Raw genomic sequence first — 25,979 nt, 5'->3', positions numbered from 1 at the left:
CCTACCCAGCAGGTAAATATTGACCATAGCCGCTTCTGTGTATGGAACGCTCACCAGGCACCTGGTGTCGCTCAAAGACCCAACAAATATGACCTGGGGTGACCTGCCAGGGCCACTATGAAGTGACACGTATGTATTTTGCTGGGACAGAAAGAGAAGCTTCCGGAAGCTTCGGAAACCCGGCCCCTCTGCATTGTATTTTTGCTGGACGCTTTAGTGATTCATGCTCTTAACTGTCCATGGGCCACGCCCGTCCCCAGGCAGGAGGGAAGCGCATGTATTCTTCAAAGTCATAACCGGAGCCTTTGCTGTAACCTTGGCCCGTGCCACGAAGTGCCAGCTCTGAGGGGAGAATAGGCCACTGGGATGACTGTGTGGGTCCTCAGATGCTTATAAAAGGCGACAAGTCTTTTTCCTTTTTAAGAAAATCCCACCCCCTTCCCCCCAAAACCATTTTCATATTTAGTGACCCCATTCTCAAGAATTTCGGCAAATTTCACGGCTTCACTATGAACGCACATCCTCGTGGGCAGTTGCACAGGCAGGTGAAAACTGCCCCCTCAGGAACTCCGTCTTGTCCCTTCTTCTCTAAGAAGCTTCTCTAAGAAGCTCTGGAGCTTCTTAGACTCCAGAAGGATCTCGCTGTCACGTGTTGTTTATTTAGTCATTTATTTTGGGGGGCAGGTGATTTAAGGCCAAAGGGCACTGCTGAACAATTAACATAACAAGACGCTGCTCTGTGGCCGCTGAAGGGTGGCAGGAATAAACGTGCCACTTTGGAAAGAGGCCAAGCGGCTCATCTGGCATCACGGCTGCTGCCTGGACCTCGGCTGCTCGAGCAGCACGTGTGGATGTGAACTGTCCCCTGCAGCACAGACAGGGCAGTCCCCGGGGAGAAGAGTCTGGCGGCTTCCCCCTGACTTGGCCCAACCCCCGACCCCGACAAGGGTCGCTGACTCCTCCATCACGCTCTCCTGGCACCAGGTACCTGGCCGGCACGAGGCGACCTTGGAAAGTGCAGCCACACCACAGGCCGGTGCTCAGTGCTGGAGGGCAGGGGAAGGCGGCCACCTCCCGTCCCCGGCTGTACTCTCCCTCCCGTCCCAGCGAGGACTCCGGGGCTCCCGGAAGCTGAGGCCCCACTGAGTAGGGCTCCCCAATTCCAGTGAGAATGGGACATTCTTCACCCCAGGCTGAGGCTTCAACCCGCTTCACAGCCAGGCAGCCTCCGAAACCTGCGAGCTCCTAGAACAGTCTCTGATGCCGGGGCTCACACCCCCTCACAGGCAACCCTGACTGCTCAGTTTTCAACAGTAAGGAAGGAAACCCGACGGACAGAGTATCCGTTTACAGAATCACAGCTGGAGGCGAGAAGTCCCTGTGCTGTTGGCCAGATGGGGGTGTCCTGTTAATAACCTTCCGGCCATCAGCACTCTTACCACTGTGCTCCAGCCTGGTCCCTGTCCTCAGGTGGCCCTGGTCATTTTCTGATGCAAAGGCTCCAGCGTCCCCAGGGCCCCTGAGTCTCTTCCCCTACCACCACTGGGGGAGAAGAGCAGAGCTCTGGAATCAGATGTACTAGTTACGCTCCTGGGACAAATGATTTAGCCAAACTGAGGCTTTGGGAGTTTATGGAGTGTAAATAATGACAATGTCCTAAGAATTAGAAATAGCAACATCCGGTGAATAAGTACCCAGAAAGAGCTGGTGGTCATCGAGCTACAAGGGTACGACGTGAACTGGATGGTGCCACCCAGATCATATGCATGTTCACATCCTGAGCAGGAATACCCCCAAAGCCTCGGGAAGTCTGGAAAACACCAACTGTCCCTCAACCACACCCGGAGTCCCGGGCCTGGGGGGACGCTGGCACGCCAGGAAGTCTAGCTCGGAGGCGGCAGTAGAAAGAACGTTCTAGTAGTCAGGATGCAGAGAGACTAGGCACCCTTTCTCCCAAGGCAGAAGAAGGACCCTGTCATGACCATTCATCTCCGTGATGGGGTTCGGATTGTGACACGTTAGGGGGTGGTCTCCTCTCGCAGAGAATCAAAGCACAGAACTGTAGCTGAGACCAGGAGCCCGAAACGGAGAAAGGCAGATGCTAAGGTGTTTGGTCTTGTTCCTGAAAATATATTTAACACCCGTGTGCGCATAGATACCAAGTCAGAACTGGAAGACTAAATAGGAAAACAAAGGACAAAACCGTTGGCCGGGAGGCCTGTCCCTTTCCTAGAAAGCCCTTCCGTGACTCGCTCATAGGCAACCCAGCTTTCTCGAAGTCTTAAGGTGCCAATGGTGAAGGGACACACTGTTTCTATCTCTTGAAAAACTGCTAAAGACCTTGCCTGCCTTTTGATGGTTTCAGTGCCTACGAAGGAGTCTCATTTGTCCCAGAGACATGAATGGGACTTGATTCTAAACACATTTCCTTCTCTCTCCTTCTGCCCCCAATTTAAAAGTGCATCAATGTTTTAAACGCAGATACAAAATGTAATCCGTGCAGTGCAGTCCTCCTTCACGAAGGGTCTTCCCAAATAGTCAGTCACAGGGCCCCCCCAAGTGCTGCTGGCGTCTCTGAGACTCCGCAGGCACATCGGGGACTAGACCCAGGCGGCCTCCCCACCGAGTCAGACGCGTGGACCCATCAGCCCCGCCAGCCTCCCAGGCTTCAATCTCCGCCCCTCTGAACACTATCATTTTCTCTCCCTCGTCCAAAAACAATGTGAGCAGACACCCCGTCTGTCTGCAGGCGTTGTTCCCCGCAGACAGTGCTAAACAGGAGCCCCGAGTTCTCGCTCAAGCTGTCCCGGCCCTTCCTCGCCCCAGGCCGCCACCCGTCATCCCGGTCGGGACGGCTCAGCCTAAGCACCTAGACAGCTCAAATTCGCTGATCGGATCTGGGCGTGACTACACAACGCGATGTTTTCAAGATGATGAAAGTCAACCCAGAAAACCCAGTCCCAAAGGCGTGCAAGAAGTCAAACTACTTGGGGGCGGGAAACAGAAGTTCGTATTTATTCTCAACTCTGACACTGAAACTCTCTGGCTTGGGGACCCAGCGTGCTGAAGCCCACAGAGGGGAAGGTGCACCCTGGAATGACTCCTGGCCGGTAGCCGGGAAAGCAGCGGAGCGCAGACGAAGGGCGCGACGGGGCCTCAAACCAGAGGAGCCCGAGTCCAAATCCACTTGATAGCTCTGTGAGCTTGAGCAGATCATTTAAACCCTCTGTCACTTAGGTTGTTAAAAAGGGGAGGGCATATATCATCTATTCATAAATGTTTCTATAAGGAGCAAATAAACTCACGGTATATGAAATACCTAGCACACAGTCGTCGCTGAATAAATATCACTGTCGGTCATTAGAAGATGTTCATCTTGGGGCACCCGAGTGGCTCAGTCGGTTAAGCATCCGACTCTTGGTTTCAGCCCAATCGTGATCTCACGGTTCGTGGGGTCCAGCCCTGTGCTGACTGTGCAGAGCCTGCTTGGGGGTCTCTCTCTCTCTCTCTCTCTCTCTCTCTCAATAAAAAAATAACTCAAAAAAAAAAAAGAAGAATTTCATCTTGACTCCAAGCAGGAATGAAAAGCAATTAGTTAAGAACATTTCATCAGGTAGAAACTGTTAATGCTTCTGCAATCCTGAGTGGTTGAGAGAAAAAGGCAAGTCATGGTGTTGAACAAGGGAAGTGTGTGAGGCGGAAAAATGTGAATCCAACTTACCCCTAACACCCCAAAGCGTTCGGCCAGGCTCCAACCACAGAGAAAGTCAATCTCAAACTTGTGGTTCAGAACCACGATGGCATTTTCCTTTCCGTACTTGGGGTAGGCCTGGGGGTCTGTATGGATGATGCATTCCGTGCCCGACCACCACTCCAGCAACATCACCAGCTCTGGAACAAACCACAACAACAGACAGACGTTTATTTCACACGTCCTTGGTGACCAAGGCTTGGTTCTACCGGGCCGGGCAGGAGCAAGGCTCTACCCTCCCGGCTGGGGCAGAAAGCAACTTCTAGAGGTCACGTTCTAGATCATTTCAGCCCAGACCCCTGTCCTTGAAATGGCTTAGAAGCAGAAGGAAAACAAGGAAGCCTTCACAATAGTGTCCGGGGAAGGAGAGGAAGCGTTGAGAAGCCAAATGAGTTGCTTGCATTCCTTGATTAAGTACCTTGGGGAGAAGTAAATCAGAAATCCAGAATCCATCAAGAATGCCTGCCCTCGTGTTTCCAGCGCTCTGAAAGGCAGCGTGAGATGATGCACAGAATTCTTAAAAGCCTGCAAAATGACTACTTGGGATTCTTTTTTTTTTTTTAATTTTTTTTTTTAACGTTTAATTATTTTTTGAGAGACAGAGACAGAGCATGAGCTGGGGAGGGGACAGAGAGAGTGGGGGAGTCACAGATTCCGAAGCAGGCTCCAGGCTCCGAGCTGTCAGCACAGAGCCCGACGCAGGGCTCGAACTCACGAACCGTGAGATCATGACCCGAGCCGAAGTCGGACGCCCAACCGACTGAGCCACCCAGGCGCCCCTAATCGGGATTCTTATAAACTCCATCAAAGAACACTAAATACCTAATTTCTCTCTCCCATTCATGATGCTTGTGTGCACCTGAAATAATGAAGACCCATGGTGTCAGGAAGCCAGGAGACATTAGAGCCATCGTACTGCAGGCCTCAGTGAAACTGTTCAAATATTCTCTACAGGAAGGAGCTTGTGAAAATAGAGAAGTCCTTCCCCCGCCCCCCGCCCCAGGCAATAATGACCAATTTGGCTTTATTCTTCAGTGATAGCTTTATTCCTGGTGGCCCCTTTCCAACCTGGCTGCCTCAGGAAAAGCCTGCCTCGATGGTAGAAATGGCTCAGAAAAATAGTTGCACGTTGGGGATTAAGACTCTATCTACTACACGGAAGCTTTAAAATGAATTTTGAAAGTTGAAGGTGTTCAGCAGGTGGATGGGTGGTATGTGAGGCCTGTGCCCCAAGGCCATAGCCCTGTTTATCACCAGTTAGCGGGGTACGCATCTAACGAAGACTCACTCCTCACCCACCCCCTACACACACACGCACACACACGCACACATGAGCAGGTGCAGTCTTGACTGGAGGCACACCTCATGTTTTAAGGGCGTCAGTGGCTGCCCTTGGAAACCTTTCTCCTTGAGGCTGGAGACTGATGCTTTCTAACTGGAGCCCTAGAACTCTCTAGAAGGCATTACAGGCTAGTTTCTAAGCAGTGAGCACTGTGGGGCTTTGGACAAGTGAGCCTCCTGGTGCCTCAGTGCCCTACTCTTTAGAATGAATTCCGTGAGGATTAAAGAATACAGCACACAGCGGCCGATCCACGCACAGTACACAGGAAGTTCCCAACAAAACAACCACTCAGGATCCAGCACTCTCATGACAGACAAACTGACCGGCTCCCCTTACTTGTAATGAAAAGTGTCTGCCTAGTCCTCAGAGCTGAGAAAATGCCAAGTCCCCGGTCAGTTGTCCCACAGGCAATGACATCAGTGGGACCTAACACAGCAAGTCGGAACGAAGGTAAGTGTTTAGGGAGGGCGGGAGGGCCGGGCAGCACCACCCAGGACAAAGGACAGTTGTTTACCACTGGGTAGGAGGAGCTTATATTGCTGCGCTGATTTCTTCTAAGAGCTTGGGTGGGCAGCACCAATGTACCCCATTACTGGCCACGGAGCACAGATAAGCCCCCCAAAGCAGAACTACGTGGGAGTCTGCGAGATAAGGCTGTTGTTCCAGTTCTGTGACTCGCATCCCACGGCCATTCTGCAAACACCCCCTGATTGCCTCTCTGGGCTCCACACCTCCCTACTGGGGGCCAGGCTGGGCTGATTCACATGTGCCGCCCCCCTGCACCCTGCCGGGACGTAGTGACAGAGCATGAGACCAGCTCCCCTGCTCCACAGCACAAACCCTGGGAGCAAGGACTGCATCGTTGGGGTCTAATAACCCTAGCGGCAATCCAGAACCCAGCACGGCGCCAGCACACTCACGCTTTCAACAAACACCAGTGACCTAATGTGCGCGAGTTCTATGCGGGCATTGGAGACGTGGCTCAGATGCCTACCCTCCCAGAGCCGACTGCCCCAGGGAAAGCCCGTGACCCACTCGCGAGGCGGTGTGACAGGGAAGGAAAGACTTGTCCCCAGGATGGATGGTTCTGAACATCACGCTCATGGGTATGGGGGTCAGACACTCCAGACTCCAATCCCGGTGGTGCCGCTCGCCCCTCGCTCGTTTCTCTGTCCCTAAGTCTCGGTGTGCTTGTCTGTAAACTGGGCACAGGAAAAGCTTTTAGCCTGTACCCCATGCCGTGGGTATTTAATCAGATGACATTGTCAAGGCACCTAGCAAATGCTGCGCACAGTAGGTGGTCAGCCAGCAGCCAGCCATGAACTACTGTAATCTGCATGGTAACTTTATGGCTCTGCACCCACAAGGCTCTGCAACCACTAAAGGCGAGAGGGAAGAGGTGGGGGGAGAGAGACAGAGGGAGAGTGTTACAACGACTTCTGGACCAGAGTGGGGAGCTGTGATTTATGGCTTCATAATGAAAGCAATGAGAAGCCACTGGAGCATTTTTAAACAGGCGCACAGCAGCATCTAATTTGTATTTTGAAAAGCGCACTCTGGCTGAAGGGGGACCAGACTGAGAGAGTCGGCCAGAAGCAGTTAGGAGGTGAGTGCAGTCGCCCAGGGAGGAGGCGATGGTGGCCGCGGCCAGGCCAGGCGGGTAGCAGAGGAGAAATAGATTCTCAGGATGCCGTTAGCCGTTAGCAAGAAATCCAAATGTTAGATCTCACTGGGAGGAAGAGTTTTCTTTCCTTGTTTTTTTTTTTTTTCACCAAGGGCTTTCAAATTTTTTTTTCATTCATAATAAATACATTTTTAGGGTCACACTGTAAGAGAATTTAAAAATCCAGATGTATATAGAGGAAAACGTAACATTTCCCCCTTGATGGCCTGGTGGCCTGTCCCTTAGGCTAGGCTGGACTACATCTCCCAGACTCCCTTGTTTGGTTTGTTTCCAGTTGGGGGGGGGCCACAAACACTCTTGGGGGGTCTGGCAGGTGGAGGGGACAAAGCGGCATTCTGTAACACACACACACACACACACACACACACACACACACACACACACGGGGCTGCAGACCTGCTGATTCACCTCTTCCGCCTGAGGCAGCATCAGAGCTGGGTCTCCAACTGCCCCTCCCCCCGCCCCGCCCCCAGCTCGTCTGACTCCTGGGCCAGGTTCTGTGTGTCCCCTCGCTGACGCAAGCCCTCCTAAGGCTTCGGGTTGCACTTGGGGGTTCCAACCCCTTGATCTCCCCAACTTACATCCATCACGCCTTGATTGCTTGCCCTGGGGGTTTCAGGCTCCAACATGAGCCGCAGACACGACACCCCCAGCTGCAGAGACAGCCCGCCCCGCCCCACGGTGGAATAAGGACGGGTCCCTGAGACCAGTCCCTGAACAGGCGGCTGCCTTATCTCCCAGCAGCTCTCCTCCCCTTCCCCCTCCCGCTCCCTTCTCCAGGGTTCACCTCTAGGAAGAGTTTGGAAGGAAGCCTTCTAGTCCCGTTCCTAGGCATTTACTCAACGACGCACACACACTGGCTCATGTGTTTCCCACCCACAAATGGGTTCATATTTCATCCGCCTTTGTAAAAATGTAAATATAGTGATTTTCTCCAAATGGTGTATTTTGAATCTTTCCATGTTGATACATATACATAGTGATATTAGCACACATTTGTTGGGCTCCAGCCATGTGCTGGGGACTGTCCCAAGGGCTTTGCACGTGGTATTGCATGAAATCCTCACATTAATTCTATGAGAGTAGGAGGCACTATTATTATCCCCATTTTGAAGATAAACACAGGCACAGGGATTTCTGTTCAATATATGAAACTGCCATTTGTTTTAGGTCAAAAATAACCAGAATGACAATTTCATAAAGGGTAACATAACAGCTGTGCTGTTCATGCTATGGATATGCCACGATTTATTTAGCCATTCTGCTACTGATTAGCATTTTTACTGTTATAGATACGGCAATAAACACCCTTGAAAATGCATGTTTTAGAAAAAAAAATATTTGTGAAAGTATTTCTCCAGCATAGGTATACACAAAAGTAGAATTATGGGTTGAAGAGTACGCATATTTTCAAATTTTATGGGTATTTCCAAATTGCCTTCCAAAAAGATCCTACCCATCTACGCTTGAATCACCAGCATGGGAGGCGGTCCGTTTCCTACCTGTCTGGGCTAACAGTGGAGTGCCTAGTAGTCTGGGACCACGCGTGTCCTTCAACACGAATTCCCACAGAGTGTGGGGCGATTCTTGTCAGTTACCTCGCGACACCCTCCAGGCAGCACCCGCGTCCCTTCCTCTTCGTGTCTCCGCCACCCTTGTCCCAGTACCCACCCTGGTAGGTGCTCAAAACCTTTAGTCGAATGACTCAGCAGTTGATGTTTTAGTGAGATGTGCCACGTGAATAACTACACGCAACTTACAAATACCTCCCCGAGCGAGGTTTCATTCACCCTCTGGTGTGGCTGCTCTCGGCGCTGTGAGTCAGGGCCTGGCTCTGCGGTTTCCCAGCCAACTGCCAGGCAGCCCCGAGAGCACCTGCCTGGTGGACTGCTCCCATGGGAGGGGGGAGGGACATCGGTCACTCGAGCTAGATGCACTCTGCCCTATGGCGTGTTGAATGTCAGGGTTTCTGGCGGCTCAGGGCGCAGGATCCTGGGAGGTCTGCCAGCAGCTCCCTCAGTGGCCGGTCTCGTGGGCTCTCACCATCTGCCCAGGATGGCAGCAGATCCTGGGATTGCCCTGACCCTCTCCCTCCAAGCGACCCTGGACAGGTGAGTGGCGCCAATGACGCCCATGAGAAAATGGGGGGAAAAATCACTTGTCAACTGTTGGGATTTGCAGGCCCATCAGCTGGCATTACGACGCCAGGGGGCAACAACAAATACTACCAGGGCAAATATAAGAGATGCAAAATGAGGTCTTTGCCCCCAAAGCACTGACCTTCTGGTTTGTGTATCCAAACCAACCCTCACTGAGCAATCAGAAGGAAAAAAAGCAATGGAAGTTTTTGCTTCACGAGAACTGGAGCCAATAACTGAGTAGTTAATTGAAAAATAGTGCAGCTCGGAATTAAAACAATGCATCACATCAAAACCGAAGCAGAAGAAGAGGGAAGGGGAGCTCCTCTGCCAGCCCCAGACAAGAGCCTAGAGGCTGCAGCGGTGTCCTGAGAGGGCTCTCTCAGTGGGAAGATGGTGGAAGGAAGGAAACCAGGCCAGCAAAGTGCCAGCAGTTTGGAGGTTCCCAGGGCCTCCCCAGGACCCGCTCTTCCATACTCGGTGGTCATATCTTGGCCATGAGGGTGAGCGAGTGCAGGGTCTGTCCGTGGACATGTCCACTCAGGCTACTGCCTCACACATCACCGACCACGGGCAGACTGTAGGAAGGCACAAGGGAACAGGACCACTGGGGCCCCTGCCCAGGAAAGTCACTTGGGGAAGGTGGCTGGGATTTGACTCTTCCAAGGGCAGGTGCTGCAGGTAAAGAAAACATCCAGACAGACCTGCTGACCTCCAGGCTCCTGATTGTTTGGTGAGCCAAGGAGGTCACCCCCCTGAGGCTGGGTCATCCATGGGGGGCCTGGTAGTACTAATGGCCACGAGACAGAAAAGGCAAAGACCAGCAGAAAACTTTGGAGCGTGGAGAAGCCACTATTGTCCCTCAGTGATGTCCCCATGGAGCACCTCAGTAACTAGAGCCTTTGGGTGATGCCGCCTGTGTCTCCTTGATCAGCCCGTACCTGCACTCTGGAAAAAGTGAGCGACGAGTGGACCCACGTGCGACGGAAGGTGGCTGCAGCGAGTCGCACGGAGACCACGAGTCACACAGAGACCATGAGCCACCCCCACATAGCGTCCTCAGACCACTGGAGCCACCTCCCTCCCGGCTCTTCCTGAGGCCTGCTGGTTGGGCACATTTCGCTGTAGGTTAGAATCATCGGGCTATATCGGTGGCATGAAAAAACTTCCTTCGCTGATCTAAGAAGGGACCCGGGGTTGCAGGCGGGCGGGTCCCTCCCTCTTCTTTGCTGCCCTTCCCCCAAGGAAGTGTCCTCTCCATTCTGTCCCTGAAATCCTTCTATCGGGTGGCACTGCCTTAGGTTGGGGACTCCACATGTTTTTCTGTGGCCTCTGCGGTGGCCGAGACGCTAGGGTGACAGCAGGCCCTGCAATCCTGGGACACGGGGCGAGGGGTGGGGAGGCTCTGCTGTGGCCCAGCCAGGAGCTTCCTCACCACACTGGCTGAAGTTCAGTGGGTGCAGAGACTTCTGGACTCACACTCTGTCTGGGTTCTGTCCTTAGTACCTTCTCCTGTCGGTCTCGGTCCTAGGTCCTCGAGAACATTCCCATATCATCATCAATGCAGACAGCGCTGGGTTTTGTGGGTCCCGCCCCGCCCCAGCCCCAGCCCCAATCCTCAAGCCCCTTTGCTCTGACCTCAGAATAAATCTAAATGGAGATATCAGTGTTTGTTCAAGGCAGACGACGGAATAGATGCAGGGGACACAGGAGGAAGGGAGGCACGCCCCTCACCTGCAGTGAAAGCCCCTTTGAAAAGGGAGAGGGAGAAACGTGAGTTTCCTCTGGATCTGCAGGGCCTCACTCCTCACCTTCGCACCGAAACTGGTTCCTCCCCAAGCTCTTTCCCTCCTCACCCATCCCCTCCCACCCCCTCCCCGCCCCTCCTGTCCCCACCCATCCCCTCCCCTTTCCAGTCCCCACCCATCCCCTGCCTCCCCTCTCCTGACCCCACCCCCCCCCCCCCCCCCCTCCCCTCCCCTCCCCTCCCCTCCCCTCCCCTCCCCTCGGCAAACCAATACCCAATTTATCACATTCCCTTCCCTCCCACTCCAGCAGCCTCAAGCTGCACGTTAATTCCTTGTTGGAGGGAGGGACACCCAGTTCACCGGTTCTCCTCAGAGGCACGGAGTGAGTGGCAGGGCCACTGTGAGTGGCAGGGCCTTCGGCCGTCTGAAACCTATGACAGATTTTTGCGGCCAAGGTTCCAACAATATGATACAGCAATTTTGAAATTTCTGTTGCATCTAAAATCTTTGGTTTGCCGGGGGTGACCCGGTGGCTCAGTCAGTTAAGCCTCCGACTCTTGGTCTGGGCTCAGGACGTGATCTCACGGTTCGGTTCGGTTGGTGACATTAAGCCCCACGCCAGGCTCCACACTGACAGCCAGGAGCCTCCTTGGGATTCTTTCTCTCTCTCTCTCTCTGCCCCTCCCCTACCACCCCTGGAATCTACACTTGGGGCCACACCTGCCTCTGCCCACCACTGGGGCCAGTTTTACAAACTCCATTTGGAGAACCGGTGGGGGCCAATTCCCAGTTCTGCGAGGCGACGGCCAGGAGGGGCCTGGGGCGCAAGAAGTGACTTTCACCGCAAAACCCCATCTGCGGTCCAGGATCTCAGGGGCCGATGGAAGCACCAATACCAGGTGGCTATAGAGAGACGGTCCGGAGCACAACCGCAGGTGGGAAACAAGAAGTTAGATGGACAAAAGGGAAAGTGAGGTAGGAGGGGAGGCGCCTATTTTCCTGTCTGGGAAGAAGGGTAAGAAGTAGCATGCACTGACTTAGCTCACAGCATCCTGGAGAGCCACTGTCCCTGCCCCCATCTTGCCGGTGAGGACAGGGAAACGGTGGGGCAAGGCAGCCGGCCACACTCCCAGAGCGGGGACGTGAGCCTGCCGGGTGTTGAACCCAGAGCTGGGGACACTGGTGCCTGCAAGGCCCCTCCGAGGTTGCACAGACACTAAAAGCCGTGATTAGAAGGGGTGGCGTAGGGGAAAGAGAGCATTTGGGGAGGGGGGCGGATAAGAGGAAGATTACGGTGGAAGGTCAACCCTGGCCTCAGGGCAGACGGTGGTCATTCCTTATCTATAAGATAATCATCTCAGGGCTTCTGGTGAAGGTGAAATACACTCAAGTATTTAAAGCATTTAACCTGCAGCCGGCACACGGCTCTTCTCCGGCGTCTCACTCTGACCAGCGACCAGACAGCCCTGAGGACCAAAGGCGTAATTAAGAGATAGCGGAAAAACAGCCAGTTAAGAGATGAGCAACCCACCAGGCTGAGTGTCCATGTGCAGACCGCCCCTCCATCTGTCATCCCCAGACACCCCGTCCTCAGTCTCGACATCCCTCCGGACACAGCCGATGCTGAGCCCACCTGACTCCGCTCTGGTGGGGGTGCTGAGCGGAGTTCTCATCACACACGAGAGGCAAAGCAGCTGCAGAAAGGGCCCTGAAATCCACACTGTTGAGCAGAGCTCATTGTTCGAACTTGCGTCAACAATACAGCCTCCCCCGCATCCGGACACGGGGGAGAGATGCTACAAAGGGAAATAGTAGTTTTCTAACTTATCTAATTTAAAAAATTGTACAATCACATCCATAATGATGTGTAATCTATAAACTAAGTATATACAATTATGGGTTTATAACCGTTTTTGTAATTTGATAATAATTAAGATTAAAACTTAAACCTCTCGTCTTCAAAGGACCCCAAAAGGCAAAAACAAAGCTCTGAAGCGTCTGGTGCATGATGTGCTGTTGTGTCTCCATCCTGTACGGAAGGCGGGTGGGGGACACGCCTCTGCCCCAGCCACGTGGCACTGGGGCCTGGGAGGAGACGGCGACATTCTCTGGTGCACCTGTCCTGTGCCCTTCACCTGGAAGCCATTCATCAAGTCGCAGGCGCCCGCCCGCACTCTCTGGGCCCCGGGCAAAAATTCGAATAAAAATATGAAACTGAAGATTTCCTGGGAGCTGAGGAAACAGGGAGCTTTTGTCTGCGCTGTGGCGCCCAGGGGGTCTTGCTGCTGAGCAGGTGCTGAGCGGCACGCCCAGGGTCAAGGGCCGAGCGCGTGGGCCCGGGGACGGTAGCGAGTGAAGTTCCGTAACCACATGCGCCCCCGACGCAGCTGCTGGGGTTTCTGATCTGAGAGCAGACCCTACATGCTGGTCCCCGTCCCCCTCCAGGCTCGCTGTGCAGCCGCCTACCCCCTCCTCCTCGTCCTCCTCACTCACAGCCGGGCCCAACCAGCTGCAAACTGGCTGGAGCCGGCTCCTCCCACATTCACCTTCCCCTCCTTCCCCACTCCTGACTTCCCACCACGTCTCTCCGTCCTTCCAGGCTCAGGGCGTGCCCATATTTCCGTGAAGTCTCAGATCCAAGGCCACGGAGCCGGGTCTCCCTAACTTCCTGATGCTAAGTGTGCCCCACTCATTTGGGCACTTGCTTGTGGTTTGTTCTGAGCCACTTCCCGTGAGCTCGGCGGCGGGCGCCTTTCGGCCACAGCCAGCTTTCCCGCCGCCTTCCCACGACACCACGCGGGGAGCCCAGTGCGCTCGCCACACTTGCGTCCACGCCCCGGAGTCAGCCCGGCTTTTCCCACTTCTGTGTCCGGGTCATCGGATGACGCCGAGGCCAGACGCCCAGAAAGACACACACGGTACACCCGTGCTGTCGCCATTTCATGGGGCCGCTGAGGAAAACAGCGTCTAGAAAGACACTGTCGGGGAGGACAAGGGAAGTTTGAGAAGCCCCGCGGCACGCGTCTGATAGAAACTGATCTGCCAGCAGCGGCATCGTGCGAAGCCACTTACTTTCGACAACACACCCTCCTGCATCACCGTCCCTCTCCCGGCCCCGGGAAAGGAAGTGCCTGTTTCCAGGCAGGCTTTGCCCTTGGCAAGGTACGGAGGAAACGGACTTGACCTGGTATGTTCTTGGAGCCCAGATCGTAAGAAGGTAACGTTGCCACACGGTAACTTCCTCCTGAAGCCTTGAGCGGGAGGGCGATGAGGGGCCGTGAAAACATGCCTGAATCGCGCAAGGTGAGGGGGGTGCTGTTTTCTTCCCCACAGTACGCAGAGCCTTCCAGATGAAGAAGAGGGGATTGGGTAACGGATTTTGAGCTAGAGGTGGACTGAGAGTGCCTCACGGACTTCACAAGTACGAACGTCACAAGACTTCACAGTATGAACGGCGGAGTGAATCATGTTAAGGGTGAAAAATCAGCTTTTTATCAGGTGGAGTCAGCGCTCTGCTTCCAGTTACTGGGTCAGTCTTTCAGAAAGGCAGGATGTCAAGAAATAGGACTATCTCGAGAGAGAGGAGTGTAAAAGCTGGGGAGAAGCCCTATGCTTCCCACCCTCAGTCAGAACCTTCAGATGGGAGGAGAGGGAAAGAAAGGGTCTAGAACCCAACCCCCCACCCCACCACTCTGGTGCCCTGACGTCTGGCTTCTCAAAACTCCCTTCCAGTTAAGCAGCTCAGAGATCACTGGGCTGTGGCATCTCCACCATCTGATTTTCCAGGCCTGGTTGCGTGAATGACCTTACTTATCCAGTCATCAGATCCTGGGCCCACCGGGTACCCAGCACAGTTGGAGGTGCTTGGATATGGCAGTGAGCGAGCAAATTCCAGCCGGGGAGATACAAACGCACGGCCACAGAAACACGTGACTTAGACGGTGGCTGTCAGTGCCGTGGGGACGGCAGGGGGCTGTTGAGAGGGGGGCGAGGCTGATCTTCCAGTGGGGGTGCTCACAGGAGGCCTCTCTGGCTGTCGCGGGAGTTTAGCGTGAAGCACGCCGTGACCTAATTGAATGTGAGCTGCTAGAAGGTGACCCCTGCCAGACGAGGGGCTGGTTTTGTCCACAGGGGCGTTTCCAGTGCCTACAGCTGGGAACACAGTTAAGGGGTGACAGGCTGCTGTGGGGGGAATAACGTCATTAGGTTCAGGGTGGAGACCAGAGAGCGGGCCGTGTGATCAGCCAGGGAGAGGGCAGAGGGCGGCGGACATGTGGAAGTGAGTTGGGTTCCAGCAGGTGGAGCAGACAGGGTCTGTGGATGGGCTGGATGGGGTGCAGGAGAAGAGACGGTCAGGGAGAGATTCTGAGGTTTCGGCCTGAGTAGCTGGGGTGCACGAGCTGGGAAACATGGGGCAGGGAGGGAGGTGCGGATGGTGGGGGAACGGGGGCGGGGGTTGGGACGTATTTGTCAAGTGAAGGGATCCTGCAGTCCTGGCTTGGACCCATGCAGTGGTAACGGCGCTATCCCACCTTGGCCTTCAAGCCTCCCCCTCCCCTGGCACCACAAGCCACTCTGTCCCCAGGCCCTGCCCCACCTCTTCTCTCCCAAACGCTGCTGGTCATTCTCCTTAAAACACTTTCCTGCTCAGTCACCACGTTAGGTTTCAACGCCTTCCAGTGCTTGGCAGGACAGGGAATTGAACTTCACTAGGTCTGGAAGCAGCGATAGCTCAGGATTAGCGAGCACCATTAGCACCTGGATTTTGTTCTCTATAAACTGCCCACAGGGAGGAGAAGCAGCCCTGCCGCGAAATGTTCTCTTGCACAACGCGGAGCCTGGATCCATGGAGCGTTTGTGCCCGACTCCCCAGTTACCAGGGAGGGAGGAGCAGGTAAATCCCCACCCCCGTGAGCACTCACACACTCAGAATGTGGGACCTTCCACAGGGCAGAGGCAAGAAGAAGGGAAAAGAGGGTGAGAGGGGTCTGTTCTAACATAAGAAAGACTCCGAGACATAACAACCAAATGCACTATATGGACCTTATTCAAGTCCTGATTTCAACACTCCAAACGTTACAAAAACAAAAACAACTAAAGACAGCTTGGAAGCCATTGGAGAAATCTGAATCTAGATGGTATAACATGATACTAAGAGAATGTTAATTTTGATAGTTGCGATAATATTGGGGTTATAACGTTTTGAAGGTGTACTTATTTTTTTTTCTTTAATGTTTGTTTTTGAGAGAGAGAGAGAGAGAGAGAGACAAAGCACGAGTGCAGGGAGCCGAGAGAGAGAGAGAGAGAGAGAGGAAGACACAGAATCTGCAGCAGGTTTCAAGCTCTGAGCTGTCAGCACAGAGCCCAACATGGGGTTTGAACTCCTAGGCTGTGAGATCATGACCTAAGCCAAAGTTGGACTGAGCCACCTAGGTGCCCCAAAGTTGTCCTTATTCTTTATAAAACATGCCTTGTGATAATCTGGAGTGGTATTTCATGATCTACAAGGTCTGGGATTCACTTTATAGATGTCAGTATGATGAAAAATTAAGTCTAGGTGCTGTGAATATGGGGAATCCTTACACTATGTCCTCTAACTCATATTTATTTATATGTTCCATAATAAAAAAGCAAAAGGAAACAAGTTCCCTCTTCCATAGAAGAGTATGTCCAGGAAGCACTGAGTCCAGGGTCAAGGGCATTCCCCCAAACACCTTAGTCCTGCCTCAAGCATTCACTGCCGCTTCTCTAGACGCAACAAGGAGAAAGACACAAAGACGAAAATCTTATGAAGATACCCATGTGTAAAATGTAGACCATCCCCGCAAATGGATTTCTGTTTTTTTCATTTCTGAAGGAGATGAAGACTAAAGTACAATTTGAAAATAGTTTGCATTTCAATGCCACTCTGTTAAGCGATGAAAAGGTCTAAAGTTCTCCGAGTGTGAAAGAAGTCACTTCTCTGCTCTCCCTTGCTTGCTCCGTGGAGTAGCAGTTCGCTCTCAAAATCTCGGCTGTTCCGCTGTTCACGCTATCCCTGAGTCAAGTTCCCAGGCCTTGAGGCCACATGGGGGTCAGTCCATGGAGGTCGGACCCCTGAGTTTCACCCCTTCTCAGCAGAGTGACTTTGGGGAGCTCTGCCCCCCATCTCAGTCTCCTGATGTCTAAAGTGGGGACAAGGCCACCAGTAGGCCGTGGCGAAGCTCTCATGTCAGTGGTACATAAAAGCCAGGTGACTTCTTGTTAATGGTTATTGGCTGTGGACGATGTTTCCGACCTTGATCAAATAAGTCTTGCTAAGTGCTTTCTCTGCCAGGTCTGGGCATTGCAGGGTGGGCTGGGAGGAAATCCTCCAGGCTTTCCCCCAGAACGGAACCACCAAGCGAAATGGGGATTTATCAACACTTTGCAAAGGGTCTGGCTGACAGCAGACTCTCAAGGGCAATAGACTCTTACCTGTCTCCTCCATCCAACCCTGGATACACAGACACCTCTCTGTTTACCTGATCCAAATCCCAGTGCCCTTCAAGACCCCATCAAAGCTCCCTCCTTTGGAGAGCTACTCCAGACCCCAAATTGAAGTGCCCTTGACTTGTGAACTAACTGGTCTCTGTGCCTTCCGCTTAGCGATGGGAGGTTCATATGCCTCTGGGCTCTTTTATATCCTTGAGCTATGACTAAAATGTGTTTTTTAAATTTCCAGAGGTGGCTGAAGCTCAGACTTCTACTGCCTGCTCCTAAGGTCTCAGTCAGAGTGGTCCTCCCAGAATTACTTGCTAAGTTGTTTCAAAGAAAGAACGGTTTCTTAAAACCAAGAAGTATGAAGGCCATGGTCATATTCTGAAGTGTTGACCTTCCCATATGCACGAAGATGCTACACCCTTGTTAAGCCTCAGGTCCAAATGTTCTCCTTGAAGATAAGAGTCCTTTCCCTACATCCTTGAATGGAAGTTCAACTTTGCAAGCTGGGTGTACCCTATACCCGTGTGGGCGAAACCCACATTCAACACTGAGTTTCTGCCAAAGAGCCTGGAAATAAGGTGCAACATGGTGCTCTCATGGTAAAACTGTAAAAACATATACCAAGGGACGGTACAGGCATGTACAGAGTCACCTTAAAGAGAACCAATGGTTTCCTGGCCAAGACTCAGACACCGGCTTCATTTAAAGAAATGGATACAACTGTAGGAAGAATGAATCAACCAGAGGCATGCTGGTCATTCGGGAGTGAGGCCTGTCCACATGGCAGATACACCTCTACCACTGCATACCCATCCAAATCCCTTTGCCGAGATTGCAAATGTACTCCTCTACCTCCTGAATGTAATCTGAACTCAAGTGTAGATCAGCTTTCAGGGTAAAAATGTATTGATCAGCAAATGTCAGCATTCACTTAACCTTATTGTCTCCATTGAGAAATAGATTAACTGCATTCTAATTTTCCTGCATAAGTGTATCAGAAGATTGCTTAATATTAGTTTGTTAGAGCCCGATTAAAATAATAATAAATCAGTGTCATAGCCTAACAAAGTGAGGATTAGACTCCGGAATGTGGTAACTATTCTGAGTACAACCAGCCTACGGGGAAGTCCATCCCTCATCCTGCTATCTCTAGAGCTCCTCTCCAAACAGCCATTTATTGTGGCCAGGGATTTTCACTTACAGCCCACCCACGGGTCAACTGTGCACCCCACTATAGTTCCCCCTGCCATCCACTGCCATCGCTCCAGTCCCCAGTCCTGCTTTGCCCACATCTACTGCTATCCACCTTCTTTTCCATTTTCAGTGGTGCCCTGTCACCCCGATGACCTTCTATCTGGTCTGTCTGCCTCCAGTGTCACATGCTCCTCTCATCCAGCCTGAGCCTGATGCCAGCTTAACCCTGTCAACACCCTTGTTGGCTCCCCACCATCCGCAGAGGCAGGGAGACTCCTTCACGAAGTCCTCCTGCTTGGCTCACCTCATTAGTGCACCTCTTCTTCCCACACACCTTGAGCTCAAATCCAAGTGAATTACATGCTATTCCTGGAACTACCTAGAACTCAGTACCTACCCCAAGGTCTGGGTAGGTACTCTTGGCCTCTTGGCCTCTTGCTCAAGCTCCTCTCTTGGCCCAAAGACCCTTCCTTTCCAAGGCATGTCAAAACCTGATCTGTCCACCAGGTCTCTGCTCACCTGAGCTCTGCCCGTGAACTTGTCCTAGATGCTACCCAACCCCTCTGTCAGAAGTGACCTGTCTCTCTTCCAAGTCCCCCCCATTTAGGGACTCTGTGCTGATAGTACAGCCAAGTCAGACGGACCTGATTTGAAATCTCACTCCATCACCTACTAGTCTTATAACATCGGCATGTTACTTAACCTCTCTGGCCCTCAGTTTTCCCTGTTAAAAAGGAATAATATAATATCACTCACAAAATTGTTGTCAGCATTAAGTAAGACTAATGTTTGTAGAGGGACCTACAGGTAGCAGTGGCCAGTCAGCCTGATTCTCTTCTTTCTCACATTCCAGAGGCCTGTTTGGTTGGTATTTCTCCCCCCAGAGAACACACATTCCCTCGAGGGAGGGTTCGGGCTTTGCCCACTTTGTCACTTTACTGCCTACGGCACACAGAACAGGGCTTGTACGAACATCAACAAATATGTCATTCACCAACCTGGGGAACAGCACGAGTTTCGGGCAGGAGAAAATTCACAAAAATCCAGATTATGTCAAAAGTCAGTTAAGGATAGTAGAGTCCTCAAGCCCATGACATTTTTTTTTTTTTTTAATTCTAAAAGCAACATTAAGAAATTACTAATCACTTTGAGAGCATCTAAAGCAAATTTTAGAATCTACTTAAGATAAATACCTGCTCTTAATTTTCATCTCTTTGCTGTCTTCTCTCACTTTCCCCTCATTGAAATGTAATTAGGCTTATTTTCATGCCTCAAATTTGCTACCCACAGAGAAATACATATAGTGTAATTTTGAAAAGGATAAAAAAATTAAGATGCTAAAATATACACAAATCCAAAAATAATTGTTAGGGTCATGTGAAGGAGAGGCTGTCTTGGGATTGTTTTTTAAAAAACCTTTTCTTCAGGGCACCTGGCTGGCTCAGTGGGTAAAGCATGTGACTCTTGATCTTGGGGTCATGAGTTCGAGCCCCATGTTGGGTGCAGAGATCACTAAAAAAACAAACTTTAACAACAACAAACCTTTTCATCACATGAGACACTCCTTCTCTCAGCCTAGGACGCCACGAACTACTTAACTTTGTTTCTTTAATACAGGACCAACTTTGGTGGAACGACGTTTAATTATCGAGAATAATGTATAAATTGGTTCTTCACACAGAACTGATAAATGAGGCTGCCAGATAGTTCTGAATCTATCCTAACACCAGCTGTTTCAAGTGAAACATCTTCCTAGTGTTTTCAACAAGGTAATATTCTGTCCCTGTTAAGGTTGCCAGATAGAACACAGAGCGCCCGGTGAAACTGAATTTCAGATAAACTACAAATGCTTTTGCAGCATAAGTATGTCTCCTGCAATAGGAAAGGAAAGATATAGTGAAGTACGAGCCGTGGACTACCTGGGGCGAATTCACACTAAAAAATTATTCGTTGTTTATCCAAAATTCAAATTTCACTGGGCATCCTGAATTTTTATTTGCTAACTCTGGCAGCCTGAGTCCTTGGCAAGCCAGCAGTAGCCATGGCAACGAGCACTGATGAGGCTCTAGAAAGGCAGCTCTGGGATGGGCCGGAAGCTCTCGGGGCTCTCATGATCACCTCGTGGAACCCTGACGGCCATCCGGGAGATGGGCTTGCCCCCCCCCTCCTTTCCAGATGACAAGATGCAAGGTCCAGGGCCCCCCAAGGTCACAGATCTGAGAGAGCAGGATTCCGGCTGCCATCTGGAATTCCTGGTGGTCGATGGGAGAGTTTTCTCACCTCACTGACCTCACGAATATGCACAACACGTGTTTCTTTGAATTTTAGCAATTGTTAAATAATAAGCCTGGCTTCAATTATATCCCAAACTTTCAAAGGTCCCTGAGAAATCATTTTACTGGGGTTTGTCTGAGCTTTACCTAATCAAGTTGGAAAGCCAGTGAGTGGCACAACAATCCGTCACTAAACCCTAATTGCTCCCCAGCCCCGGGGACACCAAGGCCAAGAATTAAGAGGCTTTGCTGTCTGTCAAGTGTCCTAGGTAATCCCCACCAGCTCTGACTGCGAAGGCTACTTCCTGCAGGCAAGCCCAAGGCTGACACAAGGGCTCCGGCATCCGGGACTCACGAGATGCAAGGTAAGGGAACCCAGCCCAGGTCGACTGGGGGACGGAGCGCGGGGTGGCGGGGGGAGGGTTGGGGAGACAGTGGAAGGACACAGAGGGATGGTGCAGGAGGTGGGGGGGGAGTCAAGGAACGAAGGCAGAGGGGAAGCACACATCGTGGGCAGGCGGTGAGCAAGGCTTGTCACACGCCATCACCCATTACCTAGCGCCAGGGTCACCTGTGCGGGCCTGGACTCCATGTCACATTTTTATCAGTCCTGAGATGCTATTTGTTCTCGTTTTCACATGCCTGAAGGCAGGGCATCTTACGGTCAGTGGCGCAACTCCGCGTAATCGCAGTGTGTCTTTTTCTTGCTTAGAGATATGTAAGTCATGATGCACGTCACAACTGGTGACATCTTAGATTCTGTGAAAGATAGGAATTTGAAAAAAAAAAATTGACCTTAGGAAGCCGATGTCCTTTAGACAGGCTGCATCTGAAATGCGGCCACGTGTTAGAGCAGTGCCAGCGGTCAAGGTAGCAGGGAGGAAGGGGGGGATGAACAGGTGGAGCACTGGGGTGTTTAGGGCAGCAAACTGTTGTGTACGATACTGTCATGGCCCATACGTGATATTATGCATCTATCAAGACCCAAAGAATGAACCCTGATGTCAACCATGGACTTTAGTGAATATCAGCATATCAGCATGGGTTCATCAGCCGTACCAAATGTACCACACTCATGCAAGATGCTAATGGTAGGGAAACCGTGTGTGTGTGTGTGTGTGTGTGTGTGTGTGTGTGTGGCTGGTGGTGGAAGTGAGGGTTCCATGGGAACTAACTGTGCTTTCCACACCGTTTTTCTGTAAACCTAAAACCATTCTTAAAAAATAAAGTCTATTAATTAAAACAAGCCAGGGTGAGTTGATCCTTTTATATTTCTTTTTATATTTCTTCTATAAAAAAAAAACGTTACAGGGGCGCCTGGGTGGCTCAGTCGGTTGAGCGGCCAACTTCAGCTCGGGTCATGATCTCACGGTTCGTGAGTTAGTTCGAGCCCCGAGTCAGCTCTGTGCTGCCAGCTCGGAACCTGGAGCCTGCTTTGGATTCTGTGTCTCCCTCGCTCTCTGCCCCTCCCCCGCTCATGCTCGTCTCTCTCTCTCTGTCAAAAATAAATAAACATTAAAAAAAATTTTTTTTTAAATGTTACAGAAAACACATAAACTATTGTTTATGTTTCTGCCCTTGACGGTTTCTCTCCCGCCTTTCAGCTGGTGTGAGTTCTCCGTGGCCCATCAACAGCAGGCTGATGAAACACTTTGTCAGGAAGAAAGCAAACAGAGGTGCTATCAGATCCCTGGCTTTACAACGCTGACGGAGAGAGGAGAAAGACTCTCCACTCCACCTTCACCTCCAACACATCAAATCTCTGCAATCATGAGGACGCGAAAGGGAGATCAGCAGCTGCCAAGCCCCAGTAGGTCCAAAAGAAAAAGGAATGATATAAACATGACCTTAAATATCCATCTCTCAGGTAAAGGCAAGCAGAAAGGAATCAATTATTATGAGAGTCAATGACTTTGGCTCTTGGGACATAATTTGATCTATTTAACGAATAGATAATATAATCTAAGGTCACAATGGAAGTCAAGGCTTGTTATTTGTTCTTGACAAATATATCCAGTCTTCCCAATCTAGATTTCCCACGAATAGAGGTCTATTAGACTCACTGCTACTTCTGGTATTTAAATCTCCCAGCATCATTACATTGGTTTCTGAATCCCTAAAGATATAATACTAACAAGGCTAATGACCAGATTCCAGGTATAATAATGTATTTACTAAGTGCTTGTTACGGGCTACGGGTAGTGGCAACGTTTACAAACATTGTCTTATTTAATGAAGTAGTTATCGTACAGAACATGAAAATACCAAAGTGTAGAAGACTTGAGTACACACACAGGGTCACAAAGCCAGACTCTACCTAGGCCCAGTGGACTCCAAATCCCACACTCTTTTTTTTTATGTTTATTTATTTATTTGGGGGGAGGGGGGAGAGAGAGAGAGAGAGAGAATGCACAAGACAGGGAGGGGCAGAGTGAGAGGGAAAGAGAGAATCCCAAACAAGCCCCATGCTATCAGCACAGAGCCTGATGTGGGGCTTGGTCTCACAAACTGTGAGATCATGACCCGAGCCAAATCAAGTGTCAGATGCTTAACTGACTGAGCCACCCAGGCGCCCCTTTGACCCCCCACACTCTTAACTACTATGCTGTATGAAAATTAGGAGTGAGAAATATGTAGAACAGTAAAAATTTGGTAATTAAGAATGGAAAGAAACTAGGACAATTATACCATCACAATATAAACTCAAGTATAGGGAAGTAAGTCTATGGCCAAGGGAGACAACCCCCCCAGACCACTGAAGTTAGGATAACAAGTGGCAGAAAGAAAAGAGGCCAAACATCTCAAATACAAGTGGAGAGATTTTCCACTTGCAGTAGTTTTTTTTTTTTTAATGTTTATTTATTATTTTGAGAAAGAGACAGAGACAGAGTGTGAGTGGGGGAGGGGCAGAGAAAGGGAGACACAGAATCCAAAGCAGGCTCCAGGCTCTGAGCTGTCAGCACAGAGCCCAACGTGGGGCTTGAACCCATGAGCGGTGAGATCATGACCTGAGCCCAAGTCAGACGCTTAACCGACCAAGCCACCCAGGCCCCCCCCCCCCCCTTCCAGTAGTTCTGATGGCTGGTGACACTAGAGCCAGACAAGATTAAAGATGTATATATATTTTCCCATCTGTCATAGTCCTGGAGACATTGATTGAATCATTAGAGTAAGGACACAATCAAGGTTAAATTGCAGCCATTTGACTTTTGTCCATTGACATTAAAATATCAATAACAAAGATTTTTGTCAGATGTAGATTAAGTGAACTAAGAGATTGCATCCACATCATCCCAGTGAGTAAGGATGTAGTTTCCGAAGAAGAGTTCCAGTTAATGTGTACAAAATTAGACCCCGACGAGGTTATTGTGCTCACATTAAGTTCAAACTCTGGAGTCAGCACAGACTGGGTTTGATTACTGACTCCACTTCTTCTAGGTGACGACTTCGGGCAAGTCATTTGTTTTTCTTCAATCTTGAAAGCTGAAATGAGGCTTTCAGCTCAATGCCCACAGCCTAGGCTATTGTGACCAGCGCTATACGGGGTCTGGGGTGGTGCACTGCTCTCCTACCTGGACTTAGAGTCACATTATTCCTCCCACATTTCCAATGTGTCTTTCTTCTCTCTCCTTTGTTGCCTTCTTCAAAATGATCAGAACACTCTTGGCTCCTGTCTTCTCTTAGATTTTATCTGGTATGTCCTTAGTGTCTTGACAGCATTTTAATACTTTGAAGAAGATTTTCAAAAATATTTTTTATTCAGTATAAAAATATTTAGGTTGGTTTTAATTTTTAGGTTAGGTTTCAGTTTTTAATCTTTCTTCTTGCAGAAGAAGAGTGGGCAAAATACCCTAAGTGGCCATATTGAAAATGGCTCAGTTCTCTTCAAGGTGGTTAGCTTTTTGAAGCCCCAGTGTTTCCATCTGTAAGACGGGGATGATAATCAGTGTCTACAGCTGTGTTGTCCAGTGGCTACACCAAAGGGAGGTATGCTGTAGTTGTATACACTGGGGTTTAAAGACATAGAACAAAGAAGAGAATGTAAAATGTCTCAGTATTTTTTTATAATGGTAACATTTTGAAATGAGAATTTGAATGTATTGTGGTGGCAAGATATATTATAAAAATGAATTTCACCTGCTTCCTTTAATTTTTTTAAATGTGGTTACCAGAAAATGAAAGATTGCCTATGTGGTTCTCGTTAGACTTGTAATGGACAGCTCTAGTCTAAACATTAGAGCTCCTTAGAATCTTGTAAAGACCCTTTATGAGCTGCTCCCATGTCCTTGGTGAGCCTCACTGCCAAACTTGGTCACCATTCTTGTGTGTGTGTATCTGTTCTCCATAAGACTGTTGTTTGGGGAAGGAAACACTTTTTTTTCATCTTTATATTATCAGACTTGGTGCCTACTACAGAGTAGAAGGCCAGTGAACATTTGAGTAATGAATGAATGAAATACTTTCCAAGGTAAGTCGTCTGATACTCTTTATTTTTTTTAATGTTTATTTATTTTTGAGAGAGAGAGAGAGAGAGAGTGTGTGAGTGTAGGAGGGGCAGAGAGAGAGAGAGAGAGAGAGAGAGAGAGAGGGAGAATCTGAAGCAGGCTCCAGGCTCTGAGCTGTCAGCACAGAGCCTGACGTGGGGTTTGAACTCAAGAACCGCAAGATCATGACCTGAGCTGAAGTCAGAGGCTTAACTGTCTGAGCCACCCAGGTGCCCCTGTGATCTGATACTCTCAACTTTCAGATGGGAACACCTCTCCTGACTTCTGGTTTCTCTAAGCGAACACTTGCCCTTCCAACAGTCCTTTACTCACCTGACCCAGGAGAAGTGGGGTAATTTACATGACTGGTGAGTTGGGGAAAGTTAAACCGGAATTCTTGACTTGGCTCTGCATTCCGTCTGAAAGCGAGCATTCCTCTACTCTCCAGGAACTGCCGTCTTTGACCTTGGGAGGCTGCTCTGGGCCAACACTGCTTGCCCAATCCTGGGGCTCGGTCAGCGGGCCCATTTGGCTCTTACAAAGCTACAGCTTCCAAGACAGGCTCCATCAGGGACATAGGAAATATTCTGGCCACCATCCTCCGTGTCTCTGCTTACATTCTCAAATTGTTCAGAAAAATAACTGAGCACAGTACTATGTATCAGGACCTCTTGGAGATCATCATCCTCAAGGTCCAAAATGACACAGACCCTTTGCTCCAAAGAGAATATAATACAATTTAATTTGACTACGCTGGAAACATTATTCAGAGCTTGAAGCGAACTCCCCATTTAACTCAAGATCAAGTTGAAGGGTAACTCAAGACCAGAAACGGGCTATTATGTTCAGGGTAAGATTCTGGCTTTCTCTTTCCAATGTCAGTCTTCCCAAATAAAGCGGGGG

At 50.4% G+C, this 25,979-nt stretch overlaps 1 protein-coding gene across 6 annotated transcripts in view; it reads right to left on the bottom strand.

Annotated features, from left to right (window-relative positions):
• Positions 1-25,979, bottom strand: part of AGPAT4 (1-acylglycerol-3-phosphate O-acyltransferase 4) — a 125,612-nt gene that overhangs the window by 26,082 nt on the left and 73,551 nt on the right. For 4 of the 6 annotated variants that reach the window (XM_040448709.1, XM_040448708.1, XM_040448712.1 and 1 more), the window contains exon 3: positions 3,722-3,891. The exons of the other annotated variants lie outside the window; for them this stretch is intronic. In XM_040448709.1, coding sequence (XP_040304643.1) covers positions 3,722-3,891 — 170 coding nt within the window. The remainder of the gene's footprint in view (positions 1-3,721; positions 3,892-25,979) is intronic. 6 annotated transcript variants of the gene reach the window in all.

This window comes from Herpailurus yagouaroundi, unplaced genomic scaffold (assembly GCF_014898765.1).
Source record: "Herpailurus yagouaroundi ecotype Mexico unplaced genomic scaffold, PumYag 198, whole genome shotgun sequence".
Taxonomy (NCBI): Eukaryota; Metazoa; Chordata; class Mammalia; order Carnivora; family Felidae; genus Herpailurus; species Herpailurus yagouaroundi.
The sequence above is the reverse complement of the archived record's forward strand: the minus strand, read 5'-3'. Positions and strand labels throughout refer to the sequence as shown.